General features: G+C 37.9%; 1 protein-coding gene and 1 long non-coding RNA gene across 2 annotated transcripts; both read right to left on the bottom strand.

Annotated features, from left to right (window-relative positions):
* Positions 1-657: 657 nt before the first annotated feature.
* On the bottom strand, positions 658-10954 carry LOC309393606. Its single transcript, XR_014175619.1, has 3 exons — positions 10748-10954; positions 4636-4848; positions 658-850 (listed from the first exon to the last, which is right to left on the bottom strand). It is a non-coding gene; the product is annotated as an uncharacterized lncRNA (long non-coding RNA).
* A 43-nt stretch (positions 10955-10997) lies between these two features.
* LOC309393766 (vomeronasal type-2 receptor 1-like) lies at positions 10998-14382 on the bottom strand (the record flags this gene model as incomplete). Its single annotated transcript, XM_081956263.1, has 5 exons — positions 10998-11002; positions 11407-11542; positions 12964-13255; positions 13636-13872; positions 14336-14382. The coding sequence occupies 5 exons, from the start codon at positions 14380-14382 to the stop codon at positions 10998-11000; spliced, it is 717 nt and encodes a 238-aa protein (XP_081812389.1).
* Positions 14383-14885: the final 503 nt, after the last annotated feature.

Here is a 14885-nt window from a genome sequence, read left to right as displayed (position 1 = left end):
CCAACCATCTCTTCACTCGGTTTCCTGGTTTTGCGGCCAGGAAAGCCAGCACCACCGTGATGGTTTTGGCCAAGAGAGAAGAAACGGCAATTGAGAAGATGATGCTGAAGACTGTTTGTCGGAGAAGGCAGGTGGCTTTCCTTGGTTGACCAATGAAGAGAGAAGGAGACAAGAAGCAAAGCAGGAGGGAGACCAGGAGGATGTAGGAGAGGTCCCGGTTGTTGGCTTTGACAATGGGAGTTTCTCGGTATTTAGTGAAGATGATTAAAACAAGGCCTGTAGTTAGGAACAAGAGTAGGGCAAAAGAGACCACGATGATTCCCAGATGTTCTTCATAAGAGAGGAAGGTTATAACTTTGGGGATACATTGGATTCTGTCCTCATTTGGATATTTGTCATCCGGACACTTCATGCATTTTCCTGCATCTGAGAGAAAAAACCATATTCCCTTACTATTCTCTCCTTATACCTTTCAGGAAATACCTTATTTGGACAACAAGTGATACCAGGAGATATTGTCTAGGACACATTTATTAGTACCTTTAGTGAGAGATGGTACGAAGTATAATACTTTTTTTAAAAATCAATTTTTGTTTAATCGTCTATGAAAGTGAGAGAAGAATTGGGACCCGAATAATTTCCTGTGTGATGTTCAGAACCAAACTTTATTATTTGATGTATGTAATGAATCAGTTCCACTTCCTTTCCTCCAGTCTCACCCACCTTCCTGAGTGGAGAAGGTCCCCTCCGGACAAGGAATGCAGTCATAACAGCAAACTGGCTCTCCTTCTCGAGCCCTCTTGACAAATCCAGGATGACAACTTTCCACACATCTGGAGTGAGGCAGGGACTGAGCAGAAAAACAAGGAATGCCAAAGAAAAGATGTTAGGACTCTCCGTCCATGGAAAATTGGGGTGGGGTGGGGGAGAGCGAAATGGACATTAGATAAGTAGATTCTAGGCTTCACTGAGGTGAATATGAAATCTCTGGCTCCTTCCAAACAGGTGTAGGAGATGTGACCCTGGTAGAGTCTTCTTTTAGTTCTTCTCTTTTGCTTCTGGCATATCATGTAACAAAAAATTCTTTTCTACTTAGTAAAGTCTGAAGGGAGGGATTGAAAAGAAAAAGAATTATGCATTAAATGACACCCAGGCGGATTCCTCCTCATGGCCCTATTAACATGCATTCTCCATTCTTCTTATACCTATAATTTTAAAGTAACATAATTGATTCATATTAAATTTTGCATTTATTGATTCAAATTTAATAAATTATAAAATTTAATGTGGATAGATAAGAATACTTTAAAATTAGGGATATATGAAGAATTGAAGAAGGCATGTGACAAACATTATTTTAAATTTTAGATTTATTAAGTTTTTTATATAAAACCTTTATTTTATTTTTAATTTTCAAACAGACACAACACAAAGAATCCTCCTTCTTTACATACTGTGGAAAGTGTATCAGTTGGTTACAAAAGACTTTCGTGCATCTCTTCCACAGTCATCATCCATAATTCATATTAACTCAAGTATTTTAAATCAGATATATTTATACATATTACCATCATCATACCTCCATTTTCATTTGACTATAATTGTTTAAACGTCCTTCTTCATAGAATATACCAAAATTTAAAACATAACCACATACTGGCATTTCATTAGCTATTTCTAATAACCTCCAATAACACTAAATCCTTATGGTCTATTCTGGCTAAACATCAATAATATTTAGTAACAAAAATTTCTAATCCTCCTTTCCAAATCACTGTTTACAGTTTACATCCAATTTCCTTATGTTGTACCCATACATATATATGCATTGTTATCATTATCCCTCCTTTATTTGACTATCCATTATCATAACATTTTTTATTTCCCCCTAATAATCAAAACTTAACTAAATTTAGCTTATTTCTTTTTTATTAACCTTTATATATAACCAAAAATTTCTAATCTTCCTTTCATAGGTACCATTCGATATTCAAATCCAATTACTACTTGTCCTTCCAATACATATATATACATTATTATCATTATCAATTATTTATTTAACCATATCTATTGTCACTAAATTTCACTAAGTTTAACTAGTTTTATACACTTTCATCTATCAACCTGAATCTTTTCAGTAGCAACACAATCTCCTGTCTTCTGCCATTTGTGTTATCAGTCCTCTAATCATCTCCTTAATCAAATTTGCATGGACTCCTCTTCGCAACTCGTTGCTTATTAAGTCTCTCATATAATATCAATACCCTCCTTCTGTTTCCTTAATCAGCTTATCTTTAATTATTAGTGGTGTTATCAATTGTGTTACTGATAAGATTTCTCTCTTTAAATCCATAAATTCCTTTGTTTTTTCTTCTTCTGTACCTTGCCATCTAGGGTAGACTTCCCATCCATCTAGCTCCCCTTTCCATATTCCACTCTTTCCATTTCCAGCCACAAACCATTCACCATAGATATCAGCAGATTTCATTTCTTTGTGATCATTTTTCTCTTGGGTTTTTAGGACTCTAGCCTCCACTTTTTCCACTTGATAAGCATCTCCAACTTCTTCATCATATTTTGCTGTTAGATGCTCTAGGTTTTCCAACTTCTCCATTTTCTCAGATGGGTTTAATAATTTCTGAATTTCAAACATTACCTTTTGCAAACTTAAAGTTTCTTTCTGCTGTTGAAATTGTGCCATTATTTCCAACTGATAAACACTGCTGCTCTGGCTTGTAGGGTTTTTATTAGATTAAGCATACATTCACAATAAGATCTTATTTTCACTTTTATCTGTTTAACGATAAACTTCAAAAGAACACCTGTATAAACAATTTGTGCTTTTCTTCTTATCACTCTCTATAAACAAACTGTGAGACTTTGAAGTGCAAAGCCAGAATGATCAATGAGACAGGTGAAAGTGCTTTGTTTCCAATACACAAACCTCCAGCCTCTGAGTGGCAGTATTGTTATCCTTTTGTATCTTTTTTATATTCCAAATTCAAAAAAAAAAGTCAAATTCTTGAGTGAAATAGAGAAGAAAAAGGGAAAAACACAGGCAGTAATGAAGAAGAATTTTAGTTCATAAGGAAGGAAGAAAAAAATCTGCAAATATTTCTTCTGGAGTATATAAAACATTGAAAACCTGCTAAGCCTCTTTGAAAGTAATCCAGAACAGTCTCCTAGCTAACATACAAAGTTTTGAATTACGTTGTCAACTTTAAAGGGGATGCTTTCTTTCTTTCTTTCTTTCTTTCTTTCTTTCTTTCTTTCTTTCTTTCTTTCTTTCTTTCTTTCTTTCTTTCTTTCTTTCTTCCTTCCTTCCTTCCTTCCTTCCTTTCTTTCTTTCTTTCCTTCTTTCTTTCTATATTTATTTGTAAAATCTGTTCATGCTTCTGAAAGGAATAAACAGACTCGTTTATAGTATTTAGTGAGATGAGGCAGATGGGGGGGGGGGACATGAGAATGTGTCCCTCAAAAAGCGAGGCATCTTTTCCGGTAGGACATAGGAGATAAATAGGAGCCCTAAGTCAGAAAGGGATGTTTCCAGGGCCCACCTGGTTATCCAAGACAAGGTCTTTTCTGTTGAAGAACCTACAATTAGGTGATAGCAACTGCCATGGAAAGAGAGACCCACGTCACATGTTATTAAATGTGCAACCTCCTTTTCACCCAGAGAGGTTTCAGGTCGCTAACTCTCAAGGTAAGCCATGGCATTCCAGGGCTTTTCAGATGAAGAGGACTCTTACAAGCCAAAGGCCAAATCTAAGCAGCATTTCTTCCAAATTCTCCCTCATTACATTTGATATCAGGAAGGGGTTTTCTTTGGATCAAATACATGTTTCAGTTCTTCAGTTTCCTGGATCAGGGCATTATACAATATGAGACATTATACAAACAACACACTATTGTAAGCAGACTGGAGTCCCTCTGGACAGGGAGACAGGCGGCATATACATTTGCAGAAGCTGAATTCTAATTCCAAAGCTTATTTCCTCCTGGGACCCACAGGACCTCCAGCCAGTCTTGAATAAATCCCATTGGATTCAGTCCATACCCAAACTATAGAATTGCCTTCTTCCCTCATATTTGAGGACAAGGAACCTGAGATGATCAGCACTATAGTCCCCAGCACTTGATGCAGAGGTGGTATTCAGAGTAGTTTGGAGAACCAGTAAATACCACTTCTGACTGGCCCTGCCCCAATCTATTCTCTGCTTCCCAAGTCTTAGCTGATCAGGAGGGAATGGGTTTTTTGCAGTATCCTTCCCCTGCAACGTCCACCAAGCCACTCCCACAGAACCGGTAGTAAAACATTTTGAATCCCACCCCTGACTTCATGGCCTCTCTCACCACTTTTATGGAGATAATAAATCACAGATGGGACACAAACGACCATCATCTACTGTCTGTTCTACAGAATCATCACCTAGATCCCAGGTTAGGACATTGTTCTATATTATAACATCTGAAGGAAGCTTTTCATTGCTACTGAAGCCTCCCAAGCAGTCTAAGAAAACTATTGTTCCCCACATTCAATTCTCAGTGAAGGTCATCCACCACAGGGATTAGGTTTACTGGAAACGGTTCCCAAGGCTTTGGGAAACAGAGAAAAGGCAGCAATATTCCACCCACCTTGTTGAGCAACTTAAGCTTTGAAAGAGCATCTTGGCTGATATTAAGTCTCCCTCTTTCAAAACTTCCTGGGTGCCCGAAGGCAAAATCCATCTTGGGGAGAATCCTCCAGGTCCTGATCTTCAGATCTGCTGCTATGTCTCCATTTTGGTCCAAGTACACTTTCCTTATAAAAAGATTGAAAAACTCATTCTTTGCCAGAAAGGGATGAAACTGAAATTGGAAAGATGCAGAAATGTTAAAAGCCAATATTTTGGTTTCTTATTGCCTGTAGTCTTTTCACATATGAATATTTCTTCTATAATTATCTGATGAGTTACTACTATCTTCAAAAGTAACAAACAAACAAAAAACAACTCAACAAAATTTGTCAATCATACTGATAAAACAAAATTGACAAAATTTATCAATTATATAGATCATTGTAGAGCAGTGATGACACAATTGCATAAGAAAATCAATAGAGATTATTCATAAACTCCTTGAAAACAATAGGGTGATTACTAGAAAGAAGGGTTTTGTCTAGAAGTAAGTTCCCACATTAATCTTCTCCCAGATATACAGATGGGAGATGTGACCAGAGGAGTGAATTCTAATTTATTCTAAGGCTCACAGCATCACGGTGGCATGACATGACGTATTGGGACGTTTTCCCCCTTCACTAAAAAGGGTGTGGCCAGCACATGACACATATGGCCCGCGGGCCTGGAGTTAGATACCCCTGTTCTAAGGCTGCGTTAACTAACTCTTGCTAGTCTGAAAGCAAAAATCTCCCACCAATAATTTCTACAGTCTGAAAAGTTAGGCAGGATTCCGTTTGAGTTTCTTTCTCTGCCTGCTATGCAGTTGAGGGCTCCCCTTCCTCTTATTTGATTATTTATTGACAGCATGTTCCCCCTCCCATCCCAAAGGTCATTCTAATAATAATAATAATAAGTTTGAATTTATTAGCCGCTCCCTTTCCAAGTAGGACTCGGGGCGGCGTACAATGGGGCATATAAAACACAGAAAATATATAAAACACATAGACGTACATACAGAACATACATACAGATACACAAACACGGACTCGGAGGAGGTAAACAATTTACATCGTATAAACAGTTAAAAGACCCGCATTAAAATACCCCAATTGTAAAAACCCGATATAAAATTAAAATTTAACGTTTAAAATACAATTTAAAAACAGTTAGGAGGAATAAGAATAATTACGATTGAGCCAGGCCAGATAATTGAAAGAGGTGGGTCTTCAGCTGTACACGGAAGGAGCGGAGATCGGAAGTAATCCTGATGTCACGGGGGAGGTCATTCCACAGGGCTGGGCCCACCACAGAGAAGGCTCTGCTCCTGGGTGTCGCCCCCCGGCACTGTTTGGCGGACGGCACCCGGAGAAGTCCCTCTCTGTGTGAGCGAATTGGTCGTAGGGATGTGTGGGGCAGGATGCGATCCTGCATATAACTAGGCCCTGTGCCATGAAGCGCTTTAAAGATCATAATCAGAACCTTGAAACGCACTCGGTAGACCACAGGAAGCCAGTGCAGCTCGCGCAGGAGAGGTGTTACAGGGGAGTACCTAGTCCTCCCCATAATCACCCGCGCGGCCGCGTTCTGGACCAACTGTAGTCTCCGAGTGCATCTCAAGGGAAGCCCCATTCTCACATCTCATTACACTTTATTAATAGATTGTGGGAATGCTTGGGATATAACTTGATCTTATGAAAAGTATTAATAAACATCTTCATGAAATCATGAATAGAAACCTACTGAAGTGAGAGTTGGACAATGTGATAATTAAGTAGGAAACTACCTTAAAAACTGTGCTCAAATAATTTTCCTTATAGAACTGGGAGATATAAATAGCAATTACTTCTTGATAATCTGTTCTTCAACATATTCATTAATATGGGCAGATAGAATTAATAAATGATGATTTTGTGATGCATGAATTATTTCAACTCTTAGATAAATCTACTTAGTTCACTTTTAAAAAATTCCCAGCTTCCAGAAAAAAAAATATTATTTCTCAATATAGAGAGGTACATAAATAAAATCCAGTAGAAAGATATCAGATGTTTAGCAATTTGGACTTGACAAAATATGGTATCTTGTATAAGAATAGAAGGATGGGAGTTTCAATGTAGATCTATCCTTAAGATTTCATTTATACTATTTTTATATATGAATAGTATTATAAAAAAGTGGTGGGAGTAACTAATTTACAGTTCAGCAGTTCAAAAGCATGCAAATGCCAGTAGATAAATAGGTACCACTTCAGTGGGAAGGTAACAGCATTCTGTGCATCTTGGCCTATGGTCATGCTGGCCTCATGGCTGTGGAAGTGTCTTAGGACAATGCTGGCTCTCTCAGCTAGGAAATGGAGATGAGCAGTGCCCCCTAGAGTCAGACATGGATGGACAGGGAAAATCCTTACCATTGCCTTTAGTAACTAATTTACTAGATAAATAATCATATATTTATCTTGATAATTTTATTAATGATGCACCGAAAGAAGGATGAGGGTTAAAACATAAGAAGAATCTTTATGAAAATGATCTCTTGTCTTGGAGTCATTAAGATTCCAGTTCCCTTTGGGAGTGGTTGAAGAGTCATGGGCATCCATCTTCCTTTCAGCAGTTCATTTTCTTAAGCTGGTCTGGGTTTTAACTTTATTGTCTAGCATTGGGGAAATCAGGACATCAAACAGTTCAAACGAATAAAAAGGCTTATTCTCTACAAAAATCTCAACTACTTATGGTCAAAGCATATTGGCAATAGATAAGTCAATGGAATTCAAGCTGGGCTGGACTTGGATTTCTTGTTGGTGTGAAGACACTCGAGACTGATGATGCATTTGACCACACCCCCTCAGGCTCAGCCTGGTCATCTCCTACATTCATGTTTTGAATTTTTTGTTTTACTTTGCTTTTTATCTTTAAAAGTTGACTGGCTGACTGAATGCCAATTTATTTTAAGCCTTTTTTCCCCCTTTCCCCTTTGATTTATGCTGTTGTTTTGAATAACTTTCATTTTCCTGTTAGGAAAAACAGTTGGTGAATGTGCTTTCATTTGATTTATATTAATATTGGACTTATTTATATTAATACATGACAGGGTTTTTCATTTTTTAATTTGCAAAATACTTGGAGTTTATTTTATTTTTCTTTTAATCTTGGGTCAAAATATGCAGAAAATATCTTTGTTTTATTCTGCTTGAGCGTTGTTTGTTTTCTGGCTAAGTTACATAGAGCAACAATGTATTAGATTACAGGCAAGCAAGAATGGCTCATATTTGGAAAAACACCTTTTGGTAACATGCAATTTTTATTTGAATTTGTTCTTAAAGTTTGATGAAATGATAACGGCTGTGGAAAATATTCAGCTGCGCGTAGTTTTGGATGAATTAGATTCACGAAAGGAATGTGATTGAAACACTGCAGACCCCTTAGAAAGACTGGAAAGAGATTGTGGACTGTAGAGATGTAGAACCAACAGAGTTGACTGCATACCCCTCTTTGAAGTTCAAGCCTGCATTCTTGTACAATAGCAGAAGCCTGTCTAAATGGAGAAGTGACAAACTAGTCTGTTTCTCAGGAGGACTGAAAGACACTTGGGAATGGATTTGTCACATTTCATTGGAAACCCCTTTCATCTGGACTTTGTTGGGAAGAGAGACTGATTGTGGAGATGGAATTTATTATACTTAATTAGACAACAATAGATAAGAGATAATATTAAGAAACAAACATGGATATTTAATCTAGGATGAATTACTCATAACTCTTGGGATTATTTGGGATAGATAAGATGCCATGGTAAATTTTCTACAAGTTTATTACAATAATATTTTGTTAACAGAGGGTTTTGAAACTTTTTACCTTGTCTTTTTTATTATTGTTGTTCTTCCCATTAACTCTTTGTAATTAATATAGTGTATAGATGGCAGAACAATAATTTGCATTTAGACAGCATTTAAAAAAAATTCTGGGTCTGTTTCACTAGGGGTAGAAAACTAATATTGTAGTAATGTGTTAAACACTATTAACTTAGAGGGGATAATATGTGTCTATGTGTTGGGATTTTTTTCTTTTGAATGCACTTTTTAAAATGCTTTGTTTGTTTTATGTTTTTTGTTGTTTTTTAAAAATTTGTTGGAGTTTTGTATTTTAACTTTTTTTTGAATAAAATAAAATACAGTTTTTAAAAATGATCTGTTGGAAATTTACATTGAGTTCTAAATGAAATGATAAGAAATCTGTAGTGAATTTGTATACAGTGATATACTCTTGGTGTTTACCATCTGATAAACTGTCAAATTTATATAAAGCTGTTTCAAATTTTTATTGTAAATGTAATTGTAAAGAAGGTAATTTTTAATCATATCTGGCTGATTTGTGATAAGGCAAAGAAGTAGGGGGAGCAGATTTATGTTTTAATCCAGAAATTCTTAAAATACATATACATTGAAATCAGAATTTTACTTTTAAGATTATTGGATAAAGAAAGGGGTATGTGAGTTTGCTATCATATATGCTGACTGCAGTGACAATTTTATGCAATCAAAAAATGGAAAGAGGCATCAGCTCCCGGAATGGTGGAATGGATGAAGAATCTGCTGGAATTGGTGGAGATGACAAAGGTAACAATAACAATAAGGGAAAAAAATATTACTGGCTTTGCTTCCACTTGGAAGCCAGTTCTGGTCATTTTGATCAAAATAGATAAAAATGATTTCCGACTTTGGATTTTAATGATTAAGTAAGTAGTTTTTATAGCAATGTCTAGTTTTTATTATTTTTAAACAAGTAAGAAATTGAGATTATATAATCTTACTATATAAAATATTGCATCAACATTTTTTGAAGTCTCTGCTTTTTTGTTCCTTTTTCCTCTCCTCGCTTAGGTCCCTTCCTTTTTCTCTTATCCCCCTTTGTTTTTATTTCTATTTGAATTTTATATTGAGAAAAAAATAATTTAAAATGTATTTTAAAAAGAACATTTATGAAAATAAAATGGGAAGAAGTCAAATGCATCCATAAGAACCTCAGGAAGTGAAAGTTCTGGTTTGGGGAGACCCCAACTCAAGGACTAGGTCCAGAGGTGGGATTCAGCAGGTTCTGACCAGTTCTGGAGAACCGGTAGCGGAAATTTTGAGTAGTTTGGTGAACCGGTAAATACCACCTCTGACTAGCCCCACCCCCATATATTCTCTGCCTCTTGAGTCCCAGCTGATCTGGAGGAAATGGGGATTCTGCAGTAATCTTCCCCTGCCATGCCCACCAAGCCATGCCCATAGAACTGGTAGTAAAAAAAATTGAATCCCACCACTGACCAGGTCCCCTTGCAAGCACCACACTTGGAGGAGAATTTGCATAAAATCTACGTGAACTTCAGGGAAAGACAAGGAAGCCAAGGAAGAGTTGAAAGGAGCTGCTCTTAGCCTTGAGGAAAGACAACAAGGGGAAGAGCTGAAGATCAGGAGGAGTCTGGGAGCCCCTTTTCCGACGGACACAATCTCTTGGTTGGAGAAGGGAGGATACAGCCCTCTTACAATAACTGACACATGTTACACACAGTTTTAATATCTGCTGACTATTTTTACCAAGCTTCTGAAATAAAAAAAATGAATTCAGTTACATGAGAAGAAATTCTGGCTGAATGAGAGGAAAAACGTGATAAAAAGAAGAGTTATTTTAGAGCTGAGCCAGAGATTGACAGTTTAGTCTCCCTTTCATTGATTGTCTGAATGCAAAGACCCAACAGCCATTAAGTCAGAAAAACTGGGGTTCTGGCAGAGGAGAGGGGTTGGGTTAGTTAGATGGTCTCAGGAACGCCTTCAAATTTATGAATGTAAAATCCAACAATGTTAATTACAAACCCATAAAACAGGGATTTATTTCAAAATGCATGCATTCTTTTAAAAGTGAGCACTGTTTAATATCAAAATATAACTGCCACGATGCCTACTCTTCGGAATATTATTCCATCGATGAATAAATTGGCCAAATCTCTTGTCCTTTTGGACCACAAAGAGGTTCAGATGGTTCCTCTCCATTTTCTTTGGCTACTTTCTAAAAAGTAACTAAGTTTTATGGATCTTTGTTGACACTTCTTACCTGCCATGGCTGCAGCCTTGCAATCCCCAACATCTTTTCACCCTCTTTCCTTCTCCTCCTTGATCTGGAGGAATAAGCGGCACTTAAGGAATGGGCCAGAGTCTTAATGAAACTGTACATGAAGGGGCCATTGATGACCTGTATCCTGCTCCTTTTCCACTGGGTCTCCAGTGGGGCTTTCTGGGTGCATCTTCTCCGGCCTTTGACAGAAAAGATGTTCTTTGAAAGAGAACAGTGGAAATAATGGTCCTCAACCTGGGGTTCCAAAAATAATCTGGGTTCATATGAATTATATGTCTGCCTATATTTCTCTTGAAAAGTAAAAGTCCAAATACTCTGGATATATTTGAGAAGCTTGTGCCTTCTAATTTCAAAATGGCCCAAAACTGTCAAGATCCAGACTTTCCCTTCAATGGGTCCTGGGAGACGCATAAGTGTTAAATGGAAAGGAAGAATTCTGTCCCAAATGGAATCATATTCCATGAAGTGAACAAAGATGTTGACTTGCCTCCATTTAGAGAGGGAATCCCTGAGGTATGCAGTATGCCCAGTTGTTGAAAATTGTTGCGATATAACCACACAAATTCCATTCCTGACAAGCACAGGAGTCAAAGTCCTCATGAAATTCTCTCCCTTTTCTGTCTTTGACGCAAAGAGGCCAATCAGGGTCCATCTGAAGTGGAGGAGCAGCTGGACAATTGCTGGGTTCTGGAACCCTTCTTTGGGAAGCATCTGTTGGAAAAAGGGGAATCGACTTTTATCACCCAGAGCCTCTGAAGCACTTCGATGACTGATCTGAAAAAAGGAATAAAGAATACTGTGTTATATTTGGGGTCAGATTAAATCCAAAATGTTAGATTATAATAACTCCTTATTGGGTCTAATGAACATATTAGAGTATTATATTGTTGACTAGACATTAAGCCATAACAAAATGCACAACATAAAACACAGACCACTAATAAATGTGTGTAGAAAAATAGAAGGAAATAATAAATTATTTAATAAGAAATAAGAATAGACAATGTGCATCATTTCTGTACCACCCCTACCCTTCACCACAATCCAACCCACATATCCAGATATCATCTGAATTATTTTGCTAAAATAATGTGCTCCCTTATGTGTATTTTTTTTTAAATTCTGACATCTCTAGATATATAGTGTATTCAGAAAGAATTCATACCCCCTTCAGATTTCACAATTTTGTTATGCTGCAGCTTGATTCAGATACAGTTCTTGCAGTTCATTTTTTTCTTGTTAATATACACTCAGTACCTCATAATGACCTGCCATGGTCACTATGTTATTTGAACCTATGAACCTATGGACCCCAAATTTCACTTGTGTAATATTCAGTCCAAGATCCTGATTTCTCTTTTTCTAAGGCAATTGACATCCCAATAACAGCTGGGTTGTCCAGTTGCCCAAGACGAAGAAAGAACACAGCTCCTAATATCAGTTGCACAATCCAAGGTATCTTTAACTGAAATTTTACAGTTCTAACACAGGGGATTTTGGAATCCATCATATTCTATAGCTTTAATTATGTACTAAAAGTTATATGCTGATTTTAGACAAAGGACAAATTGTAGGTATTCCCAATTCAGCACCGAGGGGAGTAGTTGAAGCCCTTTTATCCACCTCCCAAGATTCAGGTGCTGTGATTGTGTTTGTTCTAGTAGGGATACTTCAGTTCAATATAAGGGCTTGGCAGTAACTTTGGCATTATATTCTTTAATAAAAGGGGAAAAAGTTGAATAGCTATGGTTGATTTTTAAGTAAAATTCACTTGTATCCTTTCTCTAAGTGGCTTCTGTGATAGTGAGGGAAGCAATATCCAGTCCCAGTGAAAATTGCCCCCAGGTAAGGAAAGGTGTTACTTGGTCTATTGGCTGACTATTAAATAGGCATCTATGGCCATAATGTCATTTTCCAAAATCATAACATTTGACTTTGATTTATCAATGACCATTGAATGATTAGTGGGAGCCAAGTTTTCTTAACAAACTACACAATCCAACTTATGAGTAATGAGTTTATGATAATAATAAAGTATTAGCAATGTAAACCATGGTGTACAAATATGTATTTAGCACATTAGACATGTGTACTTCAAGATCCTTCATTATTCCATGGAGAAGACATGATTGCAACTGTTTCCCACTCACCAGCAACCCACATAATTTATCAGATAGAGAAAAACACACACAAACCTGTGAGACTTTGTAGGTGCCTAGTAATGCTGAAATCTGGATGGAGATGCTCCTGTCAGCTCCATCAATCAGAGCCAGGAGGTTCTCCTTCCTTCCACAGCCGTAGTTGGGGACATTGGCTTCTCCGGTGGATAGAATGTCCAGCAAGGCATCAGAAGTGCAGAAAGTGCTCATAGAGTTGTCATGGATGTTGTAGCCAAGTGTGAGATTGTGCAGGAACTTGGGATTCTTGTTGACCGTTTGAATGGCGAAAATGACACGTAGGATTTGTGAAAAACCAAAAGAAAGTCTACTGCAAAAAAAAATGCATATTATTATCATCAACAGGATCAACAGTAAAAAGGCAATTTTCTTTGTCTCCACAAGCAAACTGAGCCTTGGGCCAACATTGATCCAAAACCAAGGATCAATTAGATAACAGTAGTCAAGAGATAAACCCAGGAATCTACAGGGAGAGGAAAATAATCTCAACTTTCTTCAGGTTATTTTACAGCCCCCTCTTTAGATTTGAGTTTCTTCCACAATAAGACAAAAGAGGCAAGCAATAGAAATCAAAATAATTCAGGAAATTAAACAGGTCCTGTAAAATAGAAGTCAATGTTATAAGAAGAAAAAGGGAATGTTGGTATTGCAAATGGAGGGGGTGAGTTCCATCATCCTTGAAAGACTTACGAATGAGATGAACTTGAAGGAGCCCTGTTGAAAGGCAACATTGCAGGTGATATTTCTGTTGCAGTGTTGATCATAGTAATGAGATGGTCTCCTGGGCTGTAATAGCTCCATGGTTGCTGCTGCTTCAAACTCAGTGGGCATTTCCTTCTAAGCTTCCCAGAGAGTGGCTGGGACACCAGCAGCATCAGAAGCAGGAGGTCCATGATTTTGAGGGCTGGATCAATCCCCTTCCCAAGTCTTAACAAAAAGAACAAGACAGGTTAGAAGAATTCAAAGCATTCTCACAAGATGGAAATGGCTTTCTTGATTCAGACAGAACACTCAGCTTCACCAGGAAAAGAAAGAAAAGTACACTCAAGAGCATAGACCCTGTCTGTCTGAAAACGTGTGACATGCAGAGTGTGACCTGAGGCTTTCATCATCCTTTTCTTATGAAGGAACCCTTCCATATTGCTTCAGTCTGGTGTTTACATCAAAAACAGTCACTGAAGAATTAGCTCCAGTGAGGAGCTAAGGTGAGGAGGGTTAGTGGCAGAAAAACACGTTAGTGGGGGAAAAAAACACAGTCACCCCCGGGGATACTGTTCTGTAGTGGTTATAGTCTTCAGAAAGTGAACTGGGAAGAACATCAAGAAGGGAATTGACTTCTGCTGTCCTTCAACATGACTTCTTGTCTCCAGAGACTGCTGGGGAAGCTCACCCAGAGCTATGGAGTTTGGTGACACTGTTGTCAACTTTGGAAGCCATGTTGAACACCAGAGGCTTCCACACTGCCACATTCCTGTGCTTGGGAAATTAGGAGGGGAAATTTAGTAGAGGGAATGTAGTTAGACAAAATAGGTCAGGGTATTCCTGCACCTGGAGAAGGAGTGGTTGGAGTGACGTCTTGAGTTGGGATGGGGATTGGACCATGTGATGGACTGATGGGTGCAGGGGATGAGTTTGGACTTTTGACTTACTGAGGGAAAGGCCGGAACTCTCAGATTCGGGTTTTCCCAGATGTACCTGTATACCTACTCTAATAAATGGGAGCTTTGAGAAAATGCCTGTTTCATTGGGGTTTGGGTTTTCTGGAACACTGATGATGTCACTTAACTCTCTTGCTCCCTGTCTTCTAGTGTCAAGGAAGTGTTCTGGTCCACCAGCAGCTGTGTGCAATAAAAATTGCTCTGCGCATGCACAGAAGTCAAAAACAAGATGGCAGCGCCATAGGCCCCGCCTGGAGAACTGGTTCAGGGGCGTGGCAGGCC

This window comes from Natrix helvetica, assembly GCF_964273705.1.
Source record: "Natrix helvetica genome assembly, chromosome: 5".
In the NCBI taxonomy this organism is placed as follows: Eukaryota; Metazoa; Chordata; class Lepidosauria; order Squamata; family Natricidae; genus Natrix; species Natrix helvetica.
The sequence above is the reverse complement of the archived record's forward strand: the minus strand, read 5'-3'. Positions and strand labels throughout refer to the sequence as shown.